General features: G+C 38.9%; 1 protein-coding gene across 1 annotated transcript in view; it reads right to left on the bottom strand.

The window, feature by feature from the left end:
* Nucleotides 1-190: 190 nt before the first annotated feature.
* Nucleotides 191-19,452, bottom strand: part of LOC141429879 (1-phosphatidylinositol 4,5-bisphosphate phosphodiesterase-like) — a 75,074-nt gene continuing 55,812 nt past the window's right edge. Inside the window, exons 3-4 of the mRNA XM_074090438.1 lie at nt 12,780-12,893; nt 191-271 (exon numbers count right to left, since the gene is read on the bottom strand). Coding sequence (XP_073946539.1) covers nt 191-271; nt 12,780-12,893 — 195 coding nt within the window. The remainder of the gene's footprint in view (nt 272-12,779; nt 12,894-19,452) is intronic.

Genomic DNA, 19,452 nt, shown 5'->3' with positions numbered 1-19,452 from the left:
ATCAAGGGTTAAAAAATACACCAGTCGTTGATAAAGGCCAGTAGTGTATTAATAAAACCGAGACTGACCAAGGGAGGTTGTATGTTTGTCCATAAATCTTTATCATATTCAGCTTCCGATAAAAAATGCCTTATCCTAGAATAATGTTGATGGACGACTTCCCATCACCAAACTACCCGCAAACAAAGGATCAACTAAAGAAATAAATTACCTTTGGCACGCCCCCAGACCGCACGTCGCTAACTTGGCATAGTTCGATAACGTCACCATCCTGTAACAAATAAAAGTTTATCGTAAGCGAACTGTTATTAATAACAAACAGAGAAAACTATACAATTATGGGTTTATGTACAACATGTGTCTTAAGCGCGGTAAATAAGGAATTACAAACGAGAGTCTATTAGAAGCCTAAAGTCGAAGGGCCTAAGTTTCGTTATGAACACTTTCCCTTGGTGTTTGTGTCGACAGTGTGTACACGAGTAGTTGTGTTTAGTTTTTAAATGGGTCCCGCTGAAGCTGGCTGTGCTGCTTGCCGCAACATGCTAAGCGAGTCTTTTTAACTTTTCTCCAATTTTCCGGGATGAAAACTGTCCTACGTGGGAAGGCCAGGGTCTCAAACTACCTCCATACCAAATCTAGCTGTCGCTCGAGACTGTGTCTGCCAATAAGCCGTGTAATGCGCACCCGCGGGAACTTTAAGATTTCTGGGATAAAAACTATCCTATGCCCTCTCAGGGTCCAGACTATCCCCATAGCAAATTTAATTACGATCGGTTGGGTAGTTTATGCGTCAAAGCGTAACAAATCTGCAGGGCTACTACGAAACTCGAAACTCGAAGTTCGTATCGAGCAGTCCCTCTGATACTATTTAATACGAGAGCGAAGGGACGGTACGATACGAACTTCGAGTTTAGAGTTTCGTAGTAACCCTGCTGGATGGTACGTAACTAAAAAATCTTGATCTGTTTCATTAATAAATCTATCGAAACTTTTGAACTCATTTCCTTTTGGCTTCACGAGTGTCTAGCTAAGTAAGTACATACCCTCAATACATGCCTCTGCTTTTGGTAAAACTCTCCTGGAGTAAGTATGCAAACAGAAGTTTCGCTTTTGACACCCTCGAACAAATAATTAGCTGATGTTTGTGTATACAAGGACACGTTATGTAACATCTTTTGTAGTAACTTCACATCCAAGGATACTTCTCATGTCAACGCTGTAAATTGGAATGCGTGATGTACTTCCAAAATTAAATTACGAAACACCTTTGTTAAAGAGCTAGCTCTAAATATGAAATTATGGTATTTTGAGGTAGGCTTACAATGCTGTCACTCACGTGGACGTCTGTCCGTCTGTCACACAGATTTAACAGCCCAACGGTTGGAGCTAAAGTCTTGAAATTTTCATAGTAATTATAAGCATGTTAGAGGCGAAAAAATTTCTGACCTAACTCATCGAGTGGTGTATCGTTGTTTAGGGCTCGTTGAGTAAATACATTATAATTTTTTTTTTGTAAATATTGGAAAACATAGCTTTTTTTGTTTTACAAAATTTTGTTCCGAAGAATTTTTAACTTCCCATTCACCTGCGTCCATCCTATTGTAAAACTATGCACGGCACGGCATATGTTACTATATGGATCAGATATTTTATCCAGAGGATTAGCGGTGTTTTAATAATGTATATTCTATAATAATAATGTAGAGCTTATTACAACACACTGGATTAGTAGTGCAATGCAATATGTTGATTTTTAGGAATAATTAACCCACGTAGCTAAACAAAGAGTTGTTATTAGTTCAATATGTATTGAGTATATTCCAGAATTTCAAATCAATATTAATACAATACAATACAATACAATAACTCTTTATTGCACACCAACACAGTAGCAGAAACCACAACACAGTAGCACCACAGTGCAGTAAGTTTGCCCGTGCCCGTTTTTCCAGTGGGAGTCGCAAAACACGACTAAGGACTTGACGTGAGAGTGGGCAGAGCAGCAGCGTTCTCTGTTGCCAACTACGTACACCGCGTACTCCAGTTATGGGGTGTGGAAAGCAAAAGGAAACCACCACACTATTGTTCATTCAGAGCCCGGAATTTTCGCGGCACTTTTCATCTGCCATATAGGTAGAGTCATTCACGATTCATTGTTTTCATTGCATAATGCATATTTATTTATGTCCATTTCACATTTTTGACTGCTCAAAAGTTAATTGGAAGAGAACGCTCTTTAACGATAAAACCATCTATTGTTGACCTCTATGTATCTGTTGGCGGCCGATCGTAAAATTCGCCAGATCACAAAACTCCTAGGCATATCGTGAAATGGCGCCATTTCATGAATTGGCTAAGGGACTTCCGCCATATCGTTCAAAACTCACTCGCCGTTTAACGATTTGCCGTTGTGACGTTTAGGCAGATCATGAAATTCCTAGGCATATCATGAAACGCCGCCATTTCATGTGTTGGTCAGTTTAGGCAGATCATGAAATTCCTAGGCACATCATGAAACGCCATCACACATATCGGTCCTGCTGGCACTTCGCCGGCCACTGCCCGGCCGCTCTCTTCGCTCGCTCGGCTCGTGCGTTGTGGTCACAATTAATACTAACAACTCCTCGCTTCGCTCGTCGTACCTAAATTTTTACTTTTTTCGGCATATCACGATGTGCCCGGTATATAGCTAAGAATATCGACGAATGCGTTGCTCTAATCGATCTGCCGTATTGTTTTTCAGGCACATCGTGATATGCCTGGCCAACTTTTAAGCCTAGCCTAGGAATTTCGTGATCTGGCGGATTTTACGATCGGCCACCGACATATCCTTATATTGATATTGAATATCGGAAGTCGAGAAGTCACTATGACAAAAAATGCCGTGAAAATTCCGGGCTCTGCTAATAATCCTTAACTGTATACTACGACCACTATACCAAAAGTGTGGCGCCGCGACTTATAATAATAATAATAATAATAATAACATCTCAAGAGACTCTCGCTAGATGGCTGGATCAAGGGCCAGATACAGAAGGCATCGTCCGGAGGTTCCTCACTCTGCGGCCCTGACCACCGGTAGCTTGGGCCCTGCCCCGTTACCGGCGGCAAACTAGGTTAGGTTTTTATAATATTTTTATTTTGTATGTACTTTTCTGTATTTTACTTCTTATAACTATTATAAAAACCTAATCCTAAGAATAAAAAAATAAAGAGAAATAATAATAATAGATACTAGTTTCAAATTTTGTTTGAAAGCTAATACCTATCTGTGAAATAAGTTTTATTATCTGTAGTTCAGGTGAAACAATATTATAAGCACATGCCAGTAATTGGACCATGTAGAGCTACGTTTATAGCCGCGTATACACTAGAGGCAGCCTCGGGCCGAGCGGCTGCCTCGCTCCGAGGCCGCGCAAGTGGAGACGCTGCCAAAGGCACGGCTCAGACTGAGGCTCCTTTGAGCACGGCCAAAAAACCGACAAAATATGGTTCGGCTCGCGGTGCTCGGCCTGAGGCTGCTCTAATGGATAATTGCAACCTAAATAAAACGGTTTATTTGAATAATTCGAATTACAAATAATCATTATGTTTTGGTGTGCAATAAAAAGTTATTGTATTGTGAAAATATGTTCAGTTCAATTGTTTCAAGCAATGCATCATTATTGACAGGAACCAAATTAGTATTTGACATTTTGTGCTGCGCAGTTTTGAATGTTTGTACAAACGCATAACTGAAATTAGCATATCGGCAATGTTGCTACTTGCCTAAAAATAGATTAACAACACGAGTATTTGTTGAAACTTTAGCGTAAGTAGCAAGGTAATTTAGTGTTTAGTGTTAGTTTACAAATCTAAATAATCAGCTCTCCAATTCAACACAAGACAAAATGATATAGAACAAAAGTTAAGCATGATGTCTTGGGCATGATTATAATGCAGTTTAACAATAAACTGACCTGTCTTGAACACTTGTTTAGCGAATCTGAAAATTTTGTGGTAACACGAACTATATTTGTCAAGCATAGTATAGTATTTATCCTAGTAAATGAGAAAGTTTGTGAAGATGTTTAGATGTTTCTTACTCAATCACGCAGAACGCTCAACGAAAGCGAAATATGGCACACCGATATGTTTCAATCTGTAACACATAGAACACTTTTTGTCTCGTAAATTTGAATACATAGTTCCCTGGAAAGCGATAAACGAATCCTTCGCAGGCGAAGTCGCCGCCAATGACTAGTAAGAAACTAAAGAAATAATAATGAGTGCCTTATTGATACAGTTGGAAACCAAAGGATCGGCCACTATTATCTCTCAAAGAATGAGCAAATTTCAACAAGGAAACGCCAGCCTGTTGGGCACAATGCCACGGGGACCATTTCTATATTTATTTATTTAAGGTTAGTTCTTTTTGTCTTCTTTTTAACTGTTAATTTCATGTGTTTTATGTTTTTTTTTATGTATATAGTTGTTAAATAAATATTTAAGGAACTTTGTTTTTATTTTAATTTTGTTATTTAACGTAATATTTTGATCTCAGTTTGTTTGTTACTTGCTGTTACTAGAATTATTACAGAAAAAAAAACCGGCCAAGAGCGTGTCGGACCCGCATAAAATAGGGTTCCGTTGCCATTACGAAAAAAAAAGTAATATTTTTCTAAGCATTTCGTATTTTATACGGAATCTTCCAAGTTTAGGTATATTTTATACCTTAGGCTGCTATTTACCTTAAACTACTAATGATTCTCCAGAAAACTTAGCCGTTATAGTTTTCCTAGAAAGTTTGATATACTTACTACCATTCTGAATTTTTTCAATTTTTCTATACACCGGAGGGGGGGGGGACGCTCGATTTTAATGAAAATTTGCACTTTAAAGTTGAATATTTCGCAAACAAATCACTGAATCGAAAAATCGTCTTAGCAAACCTTTAATGGTTTTAAAAGACCTATCCAACGATATCCCACACCATAGGGTTGGATGAGGAAAAAACAATCAACCACTTTACGTCTACGATAGGTACCTATCCTAAAAAAAAAAAATATTTTGATTTTATTATTGTACCATTATGTCGGCATAGTTTACATATATATCCGTGCAAAATTACAGCTTTCTAACATTGATAGTCCCTGAGCAAAGCCGTGGACGGACAGACAGACATACATGGCGAAATTATAAGGGTTCCGTTTTTGCCATTTTGGCTCATGAACCCTAAAAACTGTAATAAAAACGGTCCCAATAGGTAAAAAAATAAAGAAAAGCTCTTTTATATGTAGTAGTCGTCTACATAAATATTGAGACGCTCTTGCAATTGTGCATTAAATAAAAAGTACCTAAGTTCATTCACAGTGGGCATTGTACAAATAAATATTTACCAAGTCCTCAAATTGCCTCTTAATTTGGAGTTCCGCGAAGATTCCCCAAACCTTCTTTAGAAGTAGCTTTGTTAAGTCGGTAACAAAATAGAGCACGATATCTACCCTACCCTTTATCTACCCTTTGTGTAGTGACTCTATTGTGGGACACTACGGACTTTGAAGGCCTTTAGGGCCTCGAGTGTCCGCTTTCACGCGACACGGGGTCCTGTTAGCGAAGTTCCTTGGTGATAATTGGCCTCAGTAATTGGAGATTTTTTTAAGACAAAGAAGTTTGAACTTTGATGAAAGTCAATACGGTATTTGACAAATCCTGATTTTGCCATATCCTTTATACCTATTATTATGAAAACATAGATATTACAGATAATTTTAGCGAAGAGAAAAATTTATTCGGTTATAAATTTAAGACATATAATTTAAAAAAAAGTCACTTTCGCGTATAAAACATCATCGAAATCGGTCAATATGTTTGAGGGCTACGATGCCACAGACAGATAGACGGAGAGAAATCGCCGTCAAACTTATAACACCCCTCTTTTGCGACTGGGGTTTAAGATAAAAATTACATGGGTAAAGCATCTAAATTTTTCAGGTATGCTAACAATGAAATACTTGTTCGTTCCCTCACTCGCTGTTGCGAGTACTATACAAGCTACTAAGCTTGTAGTAACATGCAGGCTCCGGCATGCATAACATGCTTCGGTTAATGAGCTTGCAAAAAGCTTTTGTTGCTTAACTAAGCGTCTTTGTACCTGAAAATCTTATTAATATTATAACGAATGGTTACCATCATTGTTACAGGCTGTGCTTAACGAATGATCTCACAACGACATTTAGATAGGTAAATCTAAAAATCATTTAAAATACCGAATGTTAAGTAATCGTTTCAATTTTAAATTATTGTGCACAAAATTGTTAAAATGAGTGTGTGATTCGCCAACAAATTGTTTTGCAATTTGGCGAAATATTTCTTACAGTAAATATAATAATAAAATATTACAATAAATAAAAAAATAGGTAAGGTGACCCAGGGCTATTGTAGCTGGGGGGATATTGTATCTTAGCCGTCTCATGGCGTCCTTATGACGCCATGTTCGCCATGTTCATGTGTGTTGTGTGAAGACAGTCTTCTGGCGAACTCAACGTAAAATGGCCGAGAAGAACATGGCGTCATAAGGACGCCATCAGACGGCTCAGATACAATATCCCCCCCAGTTACAATAGCCCCGGGTCACCTTACCATGATTTTTTATTTACTTTGTTTTGTGGTTAAGTAAATTGCGATTTCTTCTAAAAGTATGGAACGCACAAAAGTAATATAAGAGGAATATAAATGGCGAGGAGCTTCTAAGGCTAAAAAGCCGTAGCTTCAACTCGAAAGTAAATCTACCCTCGTTCGGAAACTTAATTCAATATGGCGGCAATATCAGGCCATACGGCGCATGCCATCCGTCGATCACTATCACTTCCATTAGTCGGCTGTGACATTTTCCAATCGGAAGGAAAACATTTTCCGGGAAACGGTATTGAGTTTAGATGCAGTTATGTGACAATGTGCGCATCTTGGGATGTTAAGGATAAGGAAAGGAGTTATAATGTAAAGTTATAAAGAGGATAATCATGCAACGCGTGCGAGACAGCGATAGATAGATGGATAGATAGAGAGAGAGAGAGAGAAAGATTTTTGTTTAGTACCTATTTTATTTTTACCTATATTTCTATGTGAGAGAAAAGAGAGCATAACATGGATGGAGTTCCAGTAATACTAACAGTTTAATTTACACTGTATTAGCTTTACCTACGTCAGCGTTTCAATTAGTTTCTACGAATTGTGTTAAAAAATGGAAATCAAATTTTATAAGCACCTAGTCAAATAAATAAACATAATTGTCGACAACAGTAGATAGTTAGTAGGAAGGTAAACAAAATAAAGGGGTGGCAGCTGCCCCCCCCCCCCTGTGTACGCCCATGCGAAAGGTTAAGATTGGATAAGTTCTATATTTTAAAATGTATTGAAATATCGCTAGATGGCGTTAGTATCGTGGTATCGTGAGGCCCGTTTGACATTTGCGTCATGTTTATGATTGGTTAAATATCTAAATGAGCCAATCGCAAGCAAGACTGAAACATCAAACATACCTCACGATGCTAACGCCATCTAGCGATATTGCACCCGTCGGAATTAGTCGGAAAACAATCAAAAAAAGACCCGAAAACCAACTTCATCCATCCCACCCATCCTAAAGCTGTGGCCTAAAAAATCACACTTCGCCCGCGCATTTTTTCACTCTGAATAAATAACTCGCCAACACTGAATTCGTGAAACGTGTTAAATTCTGTGAAGTGAGTGACATGTCCGAGGTCGGACGTTATTAAATATTCACTGCTAAAAACCTTAGGGAAATATCCAGTTGTAATGTACGTTAGCATGGACATCAAATATGGCGTGTTTGCCGATTTACTGTCATTCGGTGCAAAAGGATAAAAAGTTATAATAAAAAAAAAAATTAAATTATCAGTAACCATACACAGGAGCTGGTGCATTTCTCGCCTAACGTATTGGGATCACAATCCAGCGCGGAAATGCAGCCAGCCTTATGGGCACTTTTCCGTAGGGACAAGACTTCGGGGAATTTAAGTTATTTTTATGATCGTTTTACTTCAACTGTACCATTAGAATAATGCGTTTGTTTATATAAAGGAATATCGTTCACATTGAATTGATCATTTTAAATTTAGACCAAAATTAAAAGCGTTTATTCCTACGCAACGTTGCATTTTTGTTAGTTTTTCTCGATTATTCCATAAAAATGGAATGAAAATTAAAAATGTTTTCTGATAGAACACTTCTTAATATATAAGTTAATGTGTCTACTCCAACAATTATTCGTGATAGACTTTTATATTCCTTAAAAACGAATTAATGTTTATGACCGGTTTTTAAAGAAAATAAAAGTCTATAACGAAGGAGCTAAAATAAATACGCAATAAGTTAATGTCGTTCAAAATTGGCCCAAATTAATGATTCCGGGTGCAATTTTATTACAATAGGTCATATTTCTAAGTGTACGTAAATACAAGTGGTCGTCTTTTATCGGCATATATCAAATTTAATTTTTTTACCATGGGACAAGATTTTATTTTCGACTATATTCAGGATGGACATTTGCACCGAACGACAGTAAATCTGTTTGCCTAATGCGAGGGTGTCAGGTCCTTGGGCGAAGAGGCTTAGGCTGTCTACTTTATGACTAATACCCGCTCAAGATTTGAAACAGTGAACGTGGTAGAGCAGCGGTTGACCATGGGCCCATGGCAGAGCAAATATCACCCATCAGAAAGTCAGTTTTTAGGGTTCCCTAGTCAACTAGGAACCCTTATAGTTTCGCCATGTCTGTCCAGCTGTCTGTCCGTAAGCTCAGAGACCGTTAGTAGGTACTAGAAAGCTGTAATTTGCCATGAATTTACAGCCAACGAGTTTGTTAGTGGTCAATCGAGCGCCACTGGGATTTAGAATACTTACTTTTGTCCGCAACTTGGCGTGGGTTTTAAAATTAAAGACGGTATATATTCCCAAGACACAACTGATTATGACTATGACTCTGTCTTTTTGGTATTAACTTAATTTCATTGTTTTGTCACTTACTTCCTATCCTACTTGATGTAATCTTTGACAATTACAATAAGTATTACACATGTTCATAATTTGATAATAATGTGAATTATTATCCTTTGGATTCTTGTTGGTTAATATTGTGTAGGCCGTTTATTACGTTAGTTTAAATTACACCGTTTCTGCTCAAATAATTGTAATTTTATATATTGAATGAGTAAAAGAACTAAAAGTTCTTTAATTAAGTATTCTTCAAAATCATTCATTCATTACATTAATCATTAATAAATTAGTTACTATTTACTGCACTGGCAACCCAGACTTTATTTTCATTTACCGCGCTAGCAACACTCGGGACTGCATTTGAAGCGGTAATGGCTACTCATGCTAATTTTATTCTCCAATCATTTGAGTTTTATTCGTCTTCATGCAATAACGGACTGTCAACGACCGAGTTCGGGCAACAGTGAATACAAATATACGAATTACAAAAATGATTGCAAGGCTCTATGCCCCCGTCACAAGTATAGTGTCTGACCGAACTTTAAAGGTTTTGGTTTCGCCGATTCTCGGTTCAGTTTGGGTTTCGGCAAACAATCTGCCAAAACTAGGACTGAAGTGAAAACTGGGTACCACATACTCCCGGGACTTTTTAATTTAGCTTGTAAGGTGTCCCACTATCAGGCAAAAGGCTTATTTTCTTCCACTCGTCTCTACTTTTGGCCAAATATTGCCAGTTTGACTAGAAACGGTCCAGGGGGGCTACTACGAAATTTGAAAATGGAAGTTCGTATCGTACCGTCTACCGTCCCTCTCACTCTTGTATTGAATAATATAAGCGTCAGGGACGGCAAAATATGTTCAAATTTTGCATTTCGTAGTTTAGGGCCAGATCGTCTCGCCATCTCCATGGTCTCCAGTGCCCGTCGCTGGAACCCATCGGTGATAACTCGCGAAACTTTATCACGCTAAAATATCTTATAAATTTACAATACCTCGACTGCAGCCGCAGTCTAGTTGATACGAAAGGTCTGCTAGACCATGGCCGTTGCAATATGACCGAAAAGACGAAGTAATTTAAAAGTAGGTACATACTTTAATTTTGTGTGATTATTTCATGTTTTACAACAACTGCAACCGCTCTAAAACTCATTACTTTATAATACATTCATATCGCATAATAAAATGTGAATCCTTTACGATCGTCAGACGTCGATTAGGGTCAACGCTTGTACATACATACAAAGTATACAAAGTATGTATGTACACACAAAAGTAAACAATGCCTGATTGCGGGCCTCGCTGAACGTCGTTTCGAATGTTCACGCATAATTTGTATGTGAACCAGATTTCTTTGCATATATGAGGTTCAAAGGATACCTTTGGGCGACAATAAGGTCTTGTAATATTGTTGTTTCCTTTCGTTTATTCCATATTTCCTGCCTCGCACAGCAAAACTCTGGAATGAACTATCGCCTGCGGTATTCCCGGACCGATATGACCTTCAAGTTTTCAAGAAAAGAGCGTACTCCTACCTTAAAGGCCGGCAACGCATTTGTGACTCTTCTGGCGTTGCAGGTGTCCATGGGCGACGGTAATTGCTTACCATCAGGCGATCCGCCTGCTCGTTGCCCCCTATACCATAAAAAAAAATCCTCACACGACCCAAAAGAAAATAGGGGCCACGTGAGTTTCATTGGTAAAACGAAAATACTAATATATATAATTATTTATAACATTCCTCGAATAAAAATGATTTTATTAATAACACAATTACTTTTCATTCAATTAAATGTATTCAGATAACAATCGCATACTTATTTTTGATTTCATTCTTCTTGAAACTCAAGTGGCCGTTAACTATTATTATGGTTTACTTAGACAAGCTTTTACGAGTATTAGAGCTTTAATTAACGAAAAGTTAACGATAACCAACAAAAAAAAAACAACAACAAAAACGAAATAAGTAACCTTGTCCGCCAACCGGCAAATCATAGCTGTACTGTTTTTAAATCAAATGTCATATACTCACTTGTGATAACGAATTAAATATATTTGTATTTGTAAAAGAACCTAAGTCATCAAATGTCATCTATATCATTATACTCACTTGTGATAACGAATTAAATATATTTGTATCTGTAAAAGAACCTAAGTCATCGGCAGCAAAAAGCTTGCATAAATTATAATACATTTCATATCTATTCGAACCAATCGAAAATATGTTATGTCGGAATAAGAGTCTATGGTATACATTTTTAAAATAGGACAAGTTCGTATTTTTACTCTCGACTTTACCTAACCTACAAATTGATATCCCACTTATCACGTAACATGTAAATTGCTCGAATATGGCAGATACTTAATTATTAATTAATAATTACTGGCACTTGAGGTATTCCATCTTAGGCCTCTAGGTTGGCAACGCATCTGCAATACCCCTGGTGTTGCAGATGTTTATGGGCGGTGGTGATCTCTTACCATCAGGAGACCCACTTGCTCGTTTGCCATCCAGTCGAATAAAAAAAAATGCAAAATGCTAGTTAGGCGATATTGCAGTATCACCGACTATTGCAAAGCCCTATAAGTTAGCTAAACTAACAAAGCTCACCTACCAACTACTAACTAACAAGCTAAACTAAAAAAGGTTTCTGTTCTGAAAGTTATTATTTAGTTGTACAATAAAGCCCTAATTACGGGACAGTCCTAAGTGCTCTCAAAACCGCTCCCTTGACCGAGTGACCCCCATAAGAACCCCTACTGCCACTCGACCTTGCCGGCGTAACGAGGCTTCTTAAAGTGAGCCTTCTTCAGAACGTGCTTCTGTGACATGGTAGGTAATGATCATAATAGTTCTATGTCTCCTATGAAAACTAAACTCCTAAAAAAAAAACGAATAAACGAATAGTAAAGCTTTGTGTGTTGTTTGTTGTGTTTGATTTTGGTAAGTCTTCGGATGCATCGCTGTAACTTTTTTTATGTAATTTTTTTCTTTGATTATATACCTACTGTATTTTCCATGTATTTCATTTGAATGTAAGTAATTATTTATGTTTAGAGTTTTGCCTCTATACGTATAAGCTTACTGTGTGTTAACGTCTCCTGTTCGCTCCTGACGCACAAAGGCGTCGCAAACGACGGAACCTCTTTACATGCAGCTGTCTCTGATAAGGCGAGCCGACAGCAACGGGAGTTCTTTGTTCAGATCACGTTTAACAATGTGTCTATGTAATATATGAAAAACTAAAGTACATAACGTTGTATGTTTCTAGTAGTACGTGTCCGTATAGATATGTTGAAGTTCCATATTCAAAAAATGACAACACTTAAATTACAAAATTGAAAAAAAATCGTGAGTCAAACAAACCTCGTCGCGTCGTTATCTTGAAGTCCAAAAAATTCTACATATAAATCTACGAAAATTGTGTGTGTTTTTGGTGCACACTGCCAATTTAAGGGTTAAGTCCCATATCAATTCTGTGCACTACTACATACAACAGCTCATTTACTTACGTGTTTCACTTGTAACAATATTCATTTAGAATACCTGAACAATAATATTTGGTCGTTTACTTCCATTTAAATGATGCTTAATTAAACATTGGGTATTCATACCTACAAATTTGTACGCAATTCGCCGGTTTTTCCTTTACCGGCCAATCCTATGAATCTATAAGCTTTGATCACGGGGATCTCTTCTTAAAACCGCACGTAATTGAATAAATGGATAAACCCTTTGAACGCGTAGTTCGTCTTAATTAAAAACAGAGAGTACTCGTACGTACCTTCCCGTCGCTCTTCCAGTAGATGAAGAAGCCATACTCGTCCACCTTGAAGGTGCAGTTCTGTTCCAGCTCTGTATTGTCCTTTTCCTCCGTCCATCGGTCAAATACTGCGCCCTGCAACAATCATCAAGTTTAATCATCATCGTCACTATCAGCACGTTTCCCCGTTAGAACGCTACAACGAACGACAACTCGCCAAAATACCACAAACTGGACTTATCACGCTAACACACACGAGTAATATTCGACGTTTCGGCAACATTACAGTGGCCGTGGTCACGAGTAGACTGAAGGAAGTGTGGGATGTCAAGTCGGCCTAGCAGCGCGAGTCCTTCGAACTACTCGCACTTGATCACAAAAAGTACCGTTTCGTCAGTAAGTTTCTTGCGGCGCATTCTTCTTGGCAATGATGGTCTTTCCGAAAGCGCTGGTAGTAAAAAAAATGACGTGTAAAAGTGCCCATTGCGGCCTATTTGCTGAATAAATGATTTGAACTTTTGAATTTGAATTTACCGGCACCCGTATCTCGAACTACCAGCACTTGGTCATTTTTATTTGTCACCCCATCACACCGACACACAACACTAACAACGTCCGATCGAAACGTCGAGGTAAATATTACTCGTGTGTGTTAGCGTGATAGGGCCCGTTTGTGGTACTTTGACTATGGCATCTCGCCACTTGAATCCACCGGTTGCCCTGAAGTCTCGCCTATCTACCTAGTGGGAGATCTGCCAACGCTTCGTCTTCCAGTTCGTGTTCGACACTCGAGGTCTTCTGTCCCTGAGTGTTATCGCATTCTTATGATAGATACTAAGGGGGACTTTGTTCAGCAGTGGACGACTTCCGGATGATGATGATGATAATGATCATAAGTATACCCCGTTATCAAGCAGGCAATTTGGTGGCTACCTAACATTAGTGATGTGCAATACGAACTATCGAAGTCTTTCGTGTCGGATGTCAGTCATTTCTATACATCTGTATAGAAAATCGTGTCGGGCAAGTGTGAATAGCTTCATATAAAATGTTCTGCCACTGAGACATCCGATTAAAATCCGGGCCCGACATCCGACAAGTGGGAACCACCTCTAAGACCGCACCAAGCTAGAGAATCTAAGCACCATGTGCGGGATCGCAAACTAATTAGTGTTGCCAGCGTTTAATTAAACTGACGTGTTGTGAGCTAGTCTGTGGTATGGTTGTTTGGTTCGTCTTGTCGAAAGTACTTAATTAGCCGGACAAGACCGGGATTTATTAAGGCTTTAAAGCTCTTTGTGCTATGGAAAGTACAAGACATTGTTATAAAATTACACGTTAATTACGATATCGAGAGAGTGTACTGTAAACTTTGTTTTATTTGTCGAAATTGCTGATTTTGAAGTTTAGACTTAAACATTTTTGAATAGGTACATTGTAAAATTGTTTTGAAAAATATACCTTGTTGAGTTTCGTGCCGGGTTAAGTTGTAGGGACACAGAATAGGAGCTTGCGATATGGCTAACACGCGCAAGCTAAATGGTCAAAGTCAAATCTTTATTCAATTTAGGCTATAACAAGCACTTATGAATGACAAACAAGTTTTTGGTACAATTTCCATTTTTAATACAAGTTTTTTTTGCTACTTTTTGTTTACTGTACTTGTATTGTCACCCAAACTACATTTGCATACCAAATTTCAAGTCGATGCCATTAACCGTTGAAGAGTTCCGTCCTGTGGAGACGATCCTGGCCGGACTACCAGGATGTCACTACCAGATTATTGTATTGTCGCGCAAGTTACATAAGTATACCAAATTGCAAGTCAATCCAAGCAAGATTTGATTACACACAGACAGACAACGGGACAGGTGAAACTAAATAAAAGCTTGTAAAAAGAAGGTCTGTAGCTCAGTAGTGTCTTAAATGCAGTAAAATTACAAGACACTTTATCATTTGGAACAATCCCAAAGAACCAGCAAACAGATTATCCCTAAAGTGGTGACTCCGACGTGATCAAGCTCAGCTCGGTCGTCCAGGTACTAATTATCTAATTAGATCAGCGGTATGTGATCCGGTGATCTCTAGTAGAAGTAACACTCACGGCTGGCCAGTCGATACTGTAGGGCAGCCAGGCGAGGCGGGGTCCAGTGTTAGCGGAAGTTCTACTAAGTTTAGGCGAAAACGCGACACCACGCCACTATCGCATGTTTCTATCTGCACCTGACCATAATAAATATATGGGACTGACTGCTTTTGCCTGCGGCTTCGCCCGCGTGGAATTCAGTTATCCCTCGGGAACTGTGCATTTTTCCGGGATAAATAGTAGCCTATATCACTCTCTGGTCCATAAACTATGTCTATGCCAAAAATCACGTCGATCCGTCACTCCGTTTCGAAGTGACGGACAAACATACAAACACACACACTTTCGCATTTATAATATTAAGTATGGATTAGTACTGACACGTGTTGGAGGACGTGTGCAAGCATGGCGTAGCGTCAGGTTTTAAATAGTATGTTACCTTTACAGTCGCTATCAGATTTTCGGAGCGGCCAAGGTGGTCAAAAATATCGGCACATGCACTCTATTCAGGTTTTAGAGTTCGTGTTTCGATATTTTTGGTCACCTTGGCCGCTCTGAAATATCTGATAGCGCCTGTAAAGGTAACATACTATTTAAAACCTACTACTAACTCCTACTCATTGTGTTCAGTGGTATGTGATCCGGTGATTTCTAGTAGAAGTAACGCTCTCGGTTGGCCAGTCGAGCCGGCCAGGCGAGGCGGGGCCCAGTGTTCGCGGGAAATCATACTAATATACGTATTTTGTGGGTATGTTGTACACTCCTTCACGCTAAAACGGCTAGACGGGTCGATTTCTAGCACAACTAACAGCGGCTGGCCAGTCGATACTGGAGGCCGACCAGACGATGCGTGGTCCCAAAATTATAAATGCGAAGGTTTGTGTATGTGTTTGTATGCATGCTGAGGTGAGGCCTGTGCCCATAATTATCTAATCAGAACAGCGCTATGTGATCCAATGATTTCGAGAAGAAGCGCTCACGGATGGCCATTCGATACTGCGCGTAGCGCTGAATTCATGGACGATGGTTATTTAGAGAACAACACCCCTATAACAGTTTTTAAGCCTAATGGTTTGTTTTTCAGTTTATAAGCCGTGGAAGCCTAATGGTTTAACCTTTGGCCTCTCAAGCAAAGGACCGTGGGTTCAAAATGAGGGTCGCAGGTCGAGTTTTTCGAAATTCATGAAGCCGTACTTGGTATGTAGAATTTATGGGGATCGAGTGTTTCACCGTAAAACTCCTTCCTTCATGACTGTTCAAGAATTTAATTCAAGGGCCACCATGTAGCCTTTTCAAAGGAAAAGTCATTACGACGTTCCTTGTTAATTAATGCGATGTCACTATGACGTTTACTGTGAAATGGTTCCATGGTGGCCAATGAATTAAACTCCTTGACCGTAGCTATCATCTCAATTCGTTCAACCCTTTGAGTATTTATCTAGAAAAATACTCAAAGGTTCAACCACTTTAGCGTGAAAAAGATGCCAACACAACATACACAGACTCACGTAGGTACGTTCTCATTTATAATCTTGAAAAAGTATATTCATGAATTATCAAGATATATGCAAGTCACGAAAGTCTGAGAAGTAGTGGAAGATATTGAGAGAAATAAGTGGAGATGGGCAGGGCACATTGCCAGGACATTGGACTACGAACGTTGGGCAAGACGAAAACTCGAATGGAGACCCAACACTCACAGTAGAGGAAGACCACCAATTGACATGGAAGGAGGACATCTACCGACAGGTGGTGGATGGATGCAGTAGGCAATAGATCGTCAGGCGTGGAGAAATGGAGAGGAGGCCTATGTCCGAAGACGGGAGAACTAAAGGCTGCTATGATGATGATGACATCCATGAACAAGTCACATGATGTGTTAAGTGTGATACCGTTTAATGGTGTATTTACGACAGCCATAAAAGTCAATCGACTAGTTAAATGTTCTTTTATCTGTGAGCTGTGATCTCGAATAATGGGTTCAACTGTTTATGTGTCTGGGTTCGTTTTACAATTGTAACGATCGAATGTAACTTTTTCACCTGTATTTCTTCAGGGACAAGAAGCTAACGAACATGGAAAAAATACATAAGACTATAGTTAAATTACCACGCACAGGACTTATCACGCTAACACACACGAGTAATATTTACAGGCTTTGATCACGAGTAGTCTGTCTACTCAGTGTCTGTGTAGTAGTCTACTCGTGACCACGGCCACTGTAATGTTGCCGAAACGTCGAGATAAATATTACTCGCGTGTGTTAGCGTGATAAGTCCTGTGCGTGGTATTTTGACGATGAGTAAAAATCACGAGTTTAAGACATTATATACATAAGACTATTGGGCCCATAAGTGGTAGTGGACTATGTTGCAGTATACTTTGTTAATTTCTTGTACCCACCTCTACGTCTAGATACATACAATTTTAGATGGGTTTTCTTCAGTAAATAACACTACCTATGTAATTTTTAGGCAATCCGGTTAAAATTTTATAAGCGGTTTAAAATTTATAAACGGTTAAGATTTTATAAGATATTTTCATGCGAGTAAAGTAGCGACAAAGCTAGTTAAAGTGATTGCGATTATCGCGCGCAGTGGGCCCGCCCAGCTCAATGGGCTTTCAGTAAACATTGCCGCCTGATTTACCGCCCGTTAGAACGATTTGAACGCAACGTCTCAATCGTCGCCGCCATCTTTGCTCCTCATTTGTTTCTCGATCTGACGTTTTGCAATAAATCAGAAATGGTAGGGTTCACAAAATCCCGTTCATAAAATTCATTAGAATGCGACCTATAGAGAAGAACATACCACCATAAGTTGCAGAAGGGGAAATAATGATAGAACACCTTGATACGATACGACAATTTCACTTTCCAGGAAACTTTTTCAAACTTTTTTTCCAGCAGGAAGGAAAAGCAGAAGGCGGACGAGGCAGATGAAGGCCAAGATTGACCAGTGGCAGTATTGTCTCACCGTCTTTTTAACCCTTGTCTTATACATTCAACTTGTCTGTCTACTTTTGTACTGTAATATTTTGAACTTGAATTTATAATGTTTTAAGCTTTCGTGATTTTCACTCATAGCCAAAATATCTACCACAAACGGGACTTATCACACTAAAACACACGAGTAATATTTACCTCGACGTTTCAACCACATTACAGTGGCCACGAGTAGACGTGGTAGAGTTTACTACCGTACGTCGTAAACTCGATGTAAATATTACTCATGTGTTTTATCGTGCACAAGTCCCGTTTGTGGTATTTTGACAAACTTGAATTTAGTTGTTTTATTGATTGTCAAAGTTTAATCGTTAATTTTTTTCAGTATATACGACATGGCCGTGTTATGCCTGTCTTATCGCACGAGGGCGAAATTTCCTTGGAATCGATCGTTGCATTTTGAGGCCCAATGGCCAGAGGCACCTGTATATTTTACGCCAAGGACGATATCAAATAAAATTATGTTAAACGAAAAAGATAGGTACCTATACATCTTCAAATATTTTGGAGTATGGATAGAAAAGGGCGATTCAACCTTGACTAAGAATGCGATGTCACGGTGCGTAGCTAGCTACGTAGCGTCTAGCGTGATTTATGATCAGTTTTTATATCTGGCCATCATAAAATATCAAAATAAAATACACATGATTTCTCCGCGTGAACTACAATGTTACAGCTATTAAGATTGGTTTTTTGGAATCTTTTTGTATTTTTTATTTCAATTCCAAATTTTTACTTTTACGGTCATCCCGTAAAACCTAAATTGAAAATACAAACTGAAATATAGATGCACAGAAAAAACAGAAAAATAAGACCATCACTGGGAATCGAACCCAGGTCCGGTAATCCGTACCGCGTGCTATACCGCTACACCACTGATGGTCAACGGTACCGACACTAATTTCCCTATGCACCTCATATCTCAGCTTGTGTTTCTTACTTAGTCACTTAAGCAGCGACGCTAGCAACATCTATATTATCAGTTCCCACATTATAAAACTACCTACCGCACCTGGCAGGCCCTAAGAACATTCTATGCTTAATATCAATCCTCGATCTTTTTGTTTTGTTTCGAGTACTTTAAAAATGTAGTAAACGTATACCGTACCTACCTTGAATTTTTATTTACTTACTGTAAAGGCGTGTTTTATTAATCCTAACTGTTATTGCATTAGACACAAGCCGTAGCAAGGGAGATGATTGATACTAAATTTACTATAACTCGCTGCGCGCTCGTGGTGTAATCGTAACGCACCTCGCGACGAATTCGTTACGCGCTCGCGGGAACCTCGCTGAGCGTTCGCCTCGCTTTCAACTCGCCAGCAAATCGCATGTGTTATAAGGCCCTAAGTGTTTTCTAGAACCAATACACGTCAACTTATACATACATATACATATTATTGTATCAACGCCAAAATCAATCAAATTTATGGTACAGTTAATATTAACATAGGCAAAACGTGGCGAGGTAAATCCAATAAGCTAAATGGAAAAGGAGAGCCAAGGCTGCGATAGTCGCGACGCTTACTCTGAGTGCTTGGTAAATAAATAAGAAGAAAACATAACAGGTTTCGGGGATGCGAGGTGTAGGTTAAGTCTGGTAG

This window comes from Choristoneura fumiferana, chromosome 7 (assembly GCF_025370935.1).
Source record: "Choristoneura fumiferana chromosome 7, NRCan_CFum_1, whole genome shotgun sequence".
Classification (NCBI taxonomy): Eukaryota; Metazoa; Arthropoda; class Insecta; order Lepidoptera; family Tortricidae; genus Choristoneura; species Choristoneura fumiferana.
The sequence above is the reverse complement of the archived record's forward strand: the minus strand, read 5'-3'. Positions and strand labels throughout refer to the sequence as shown.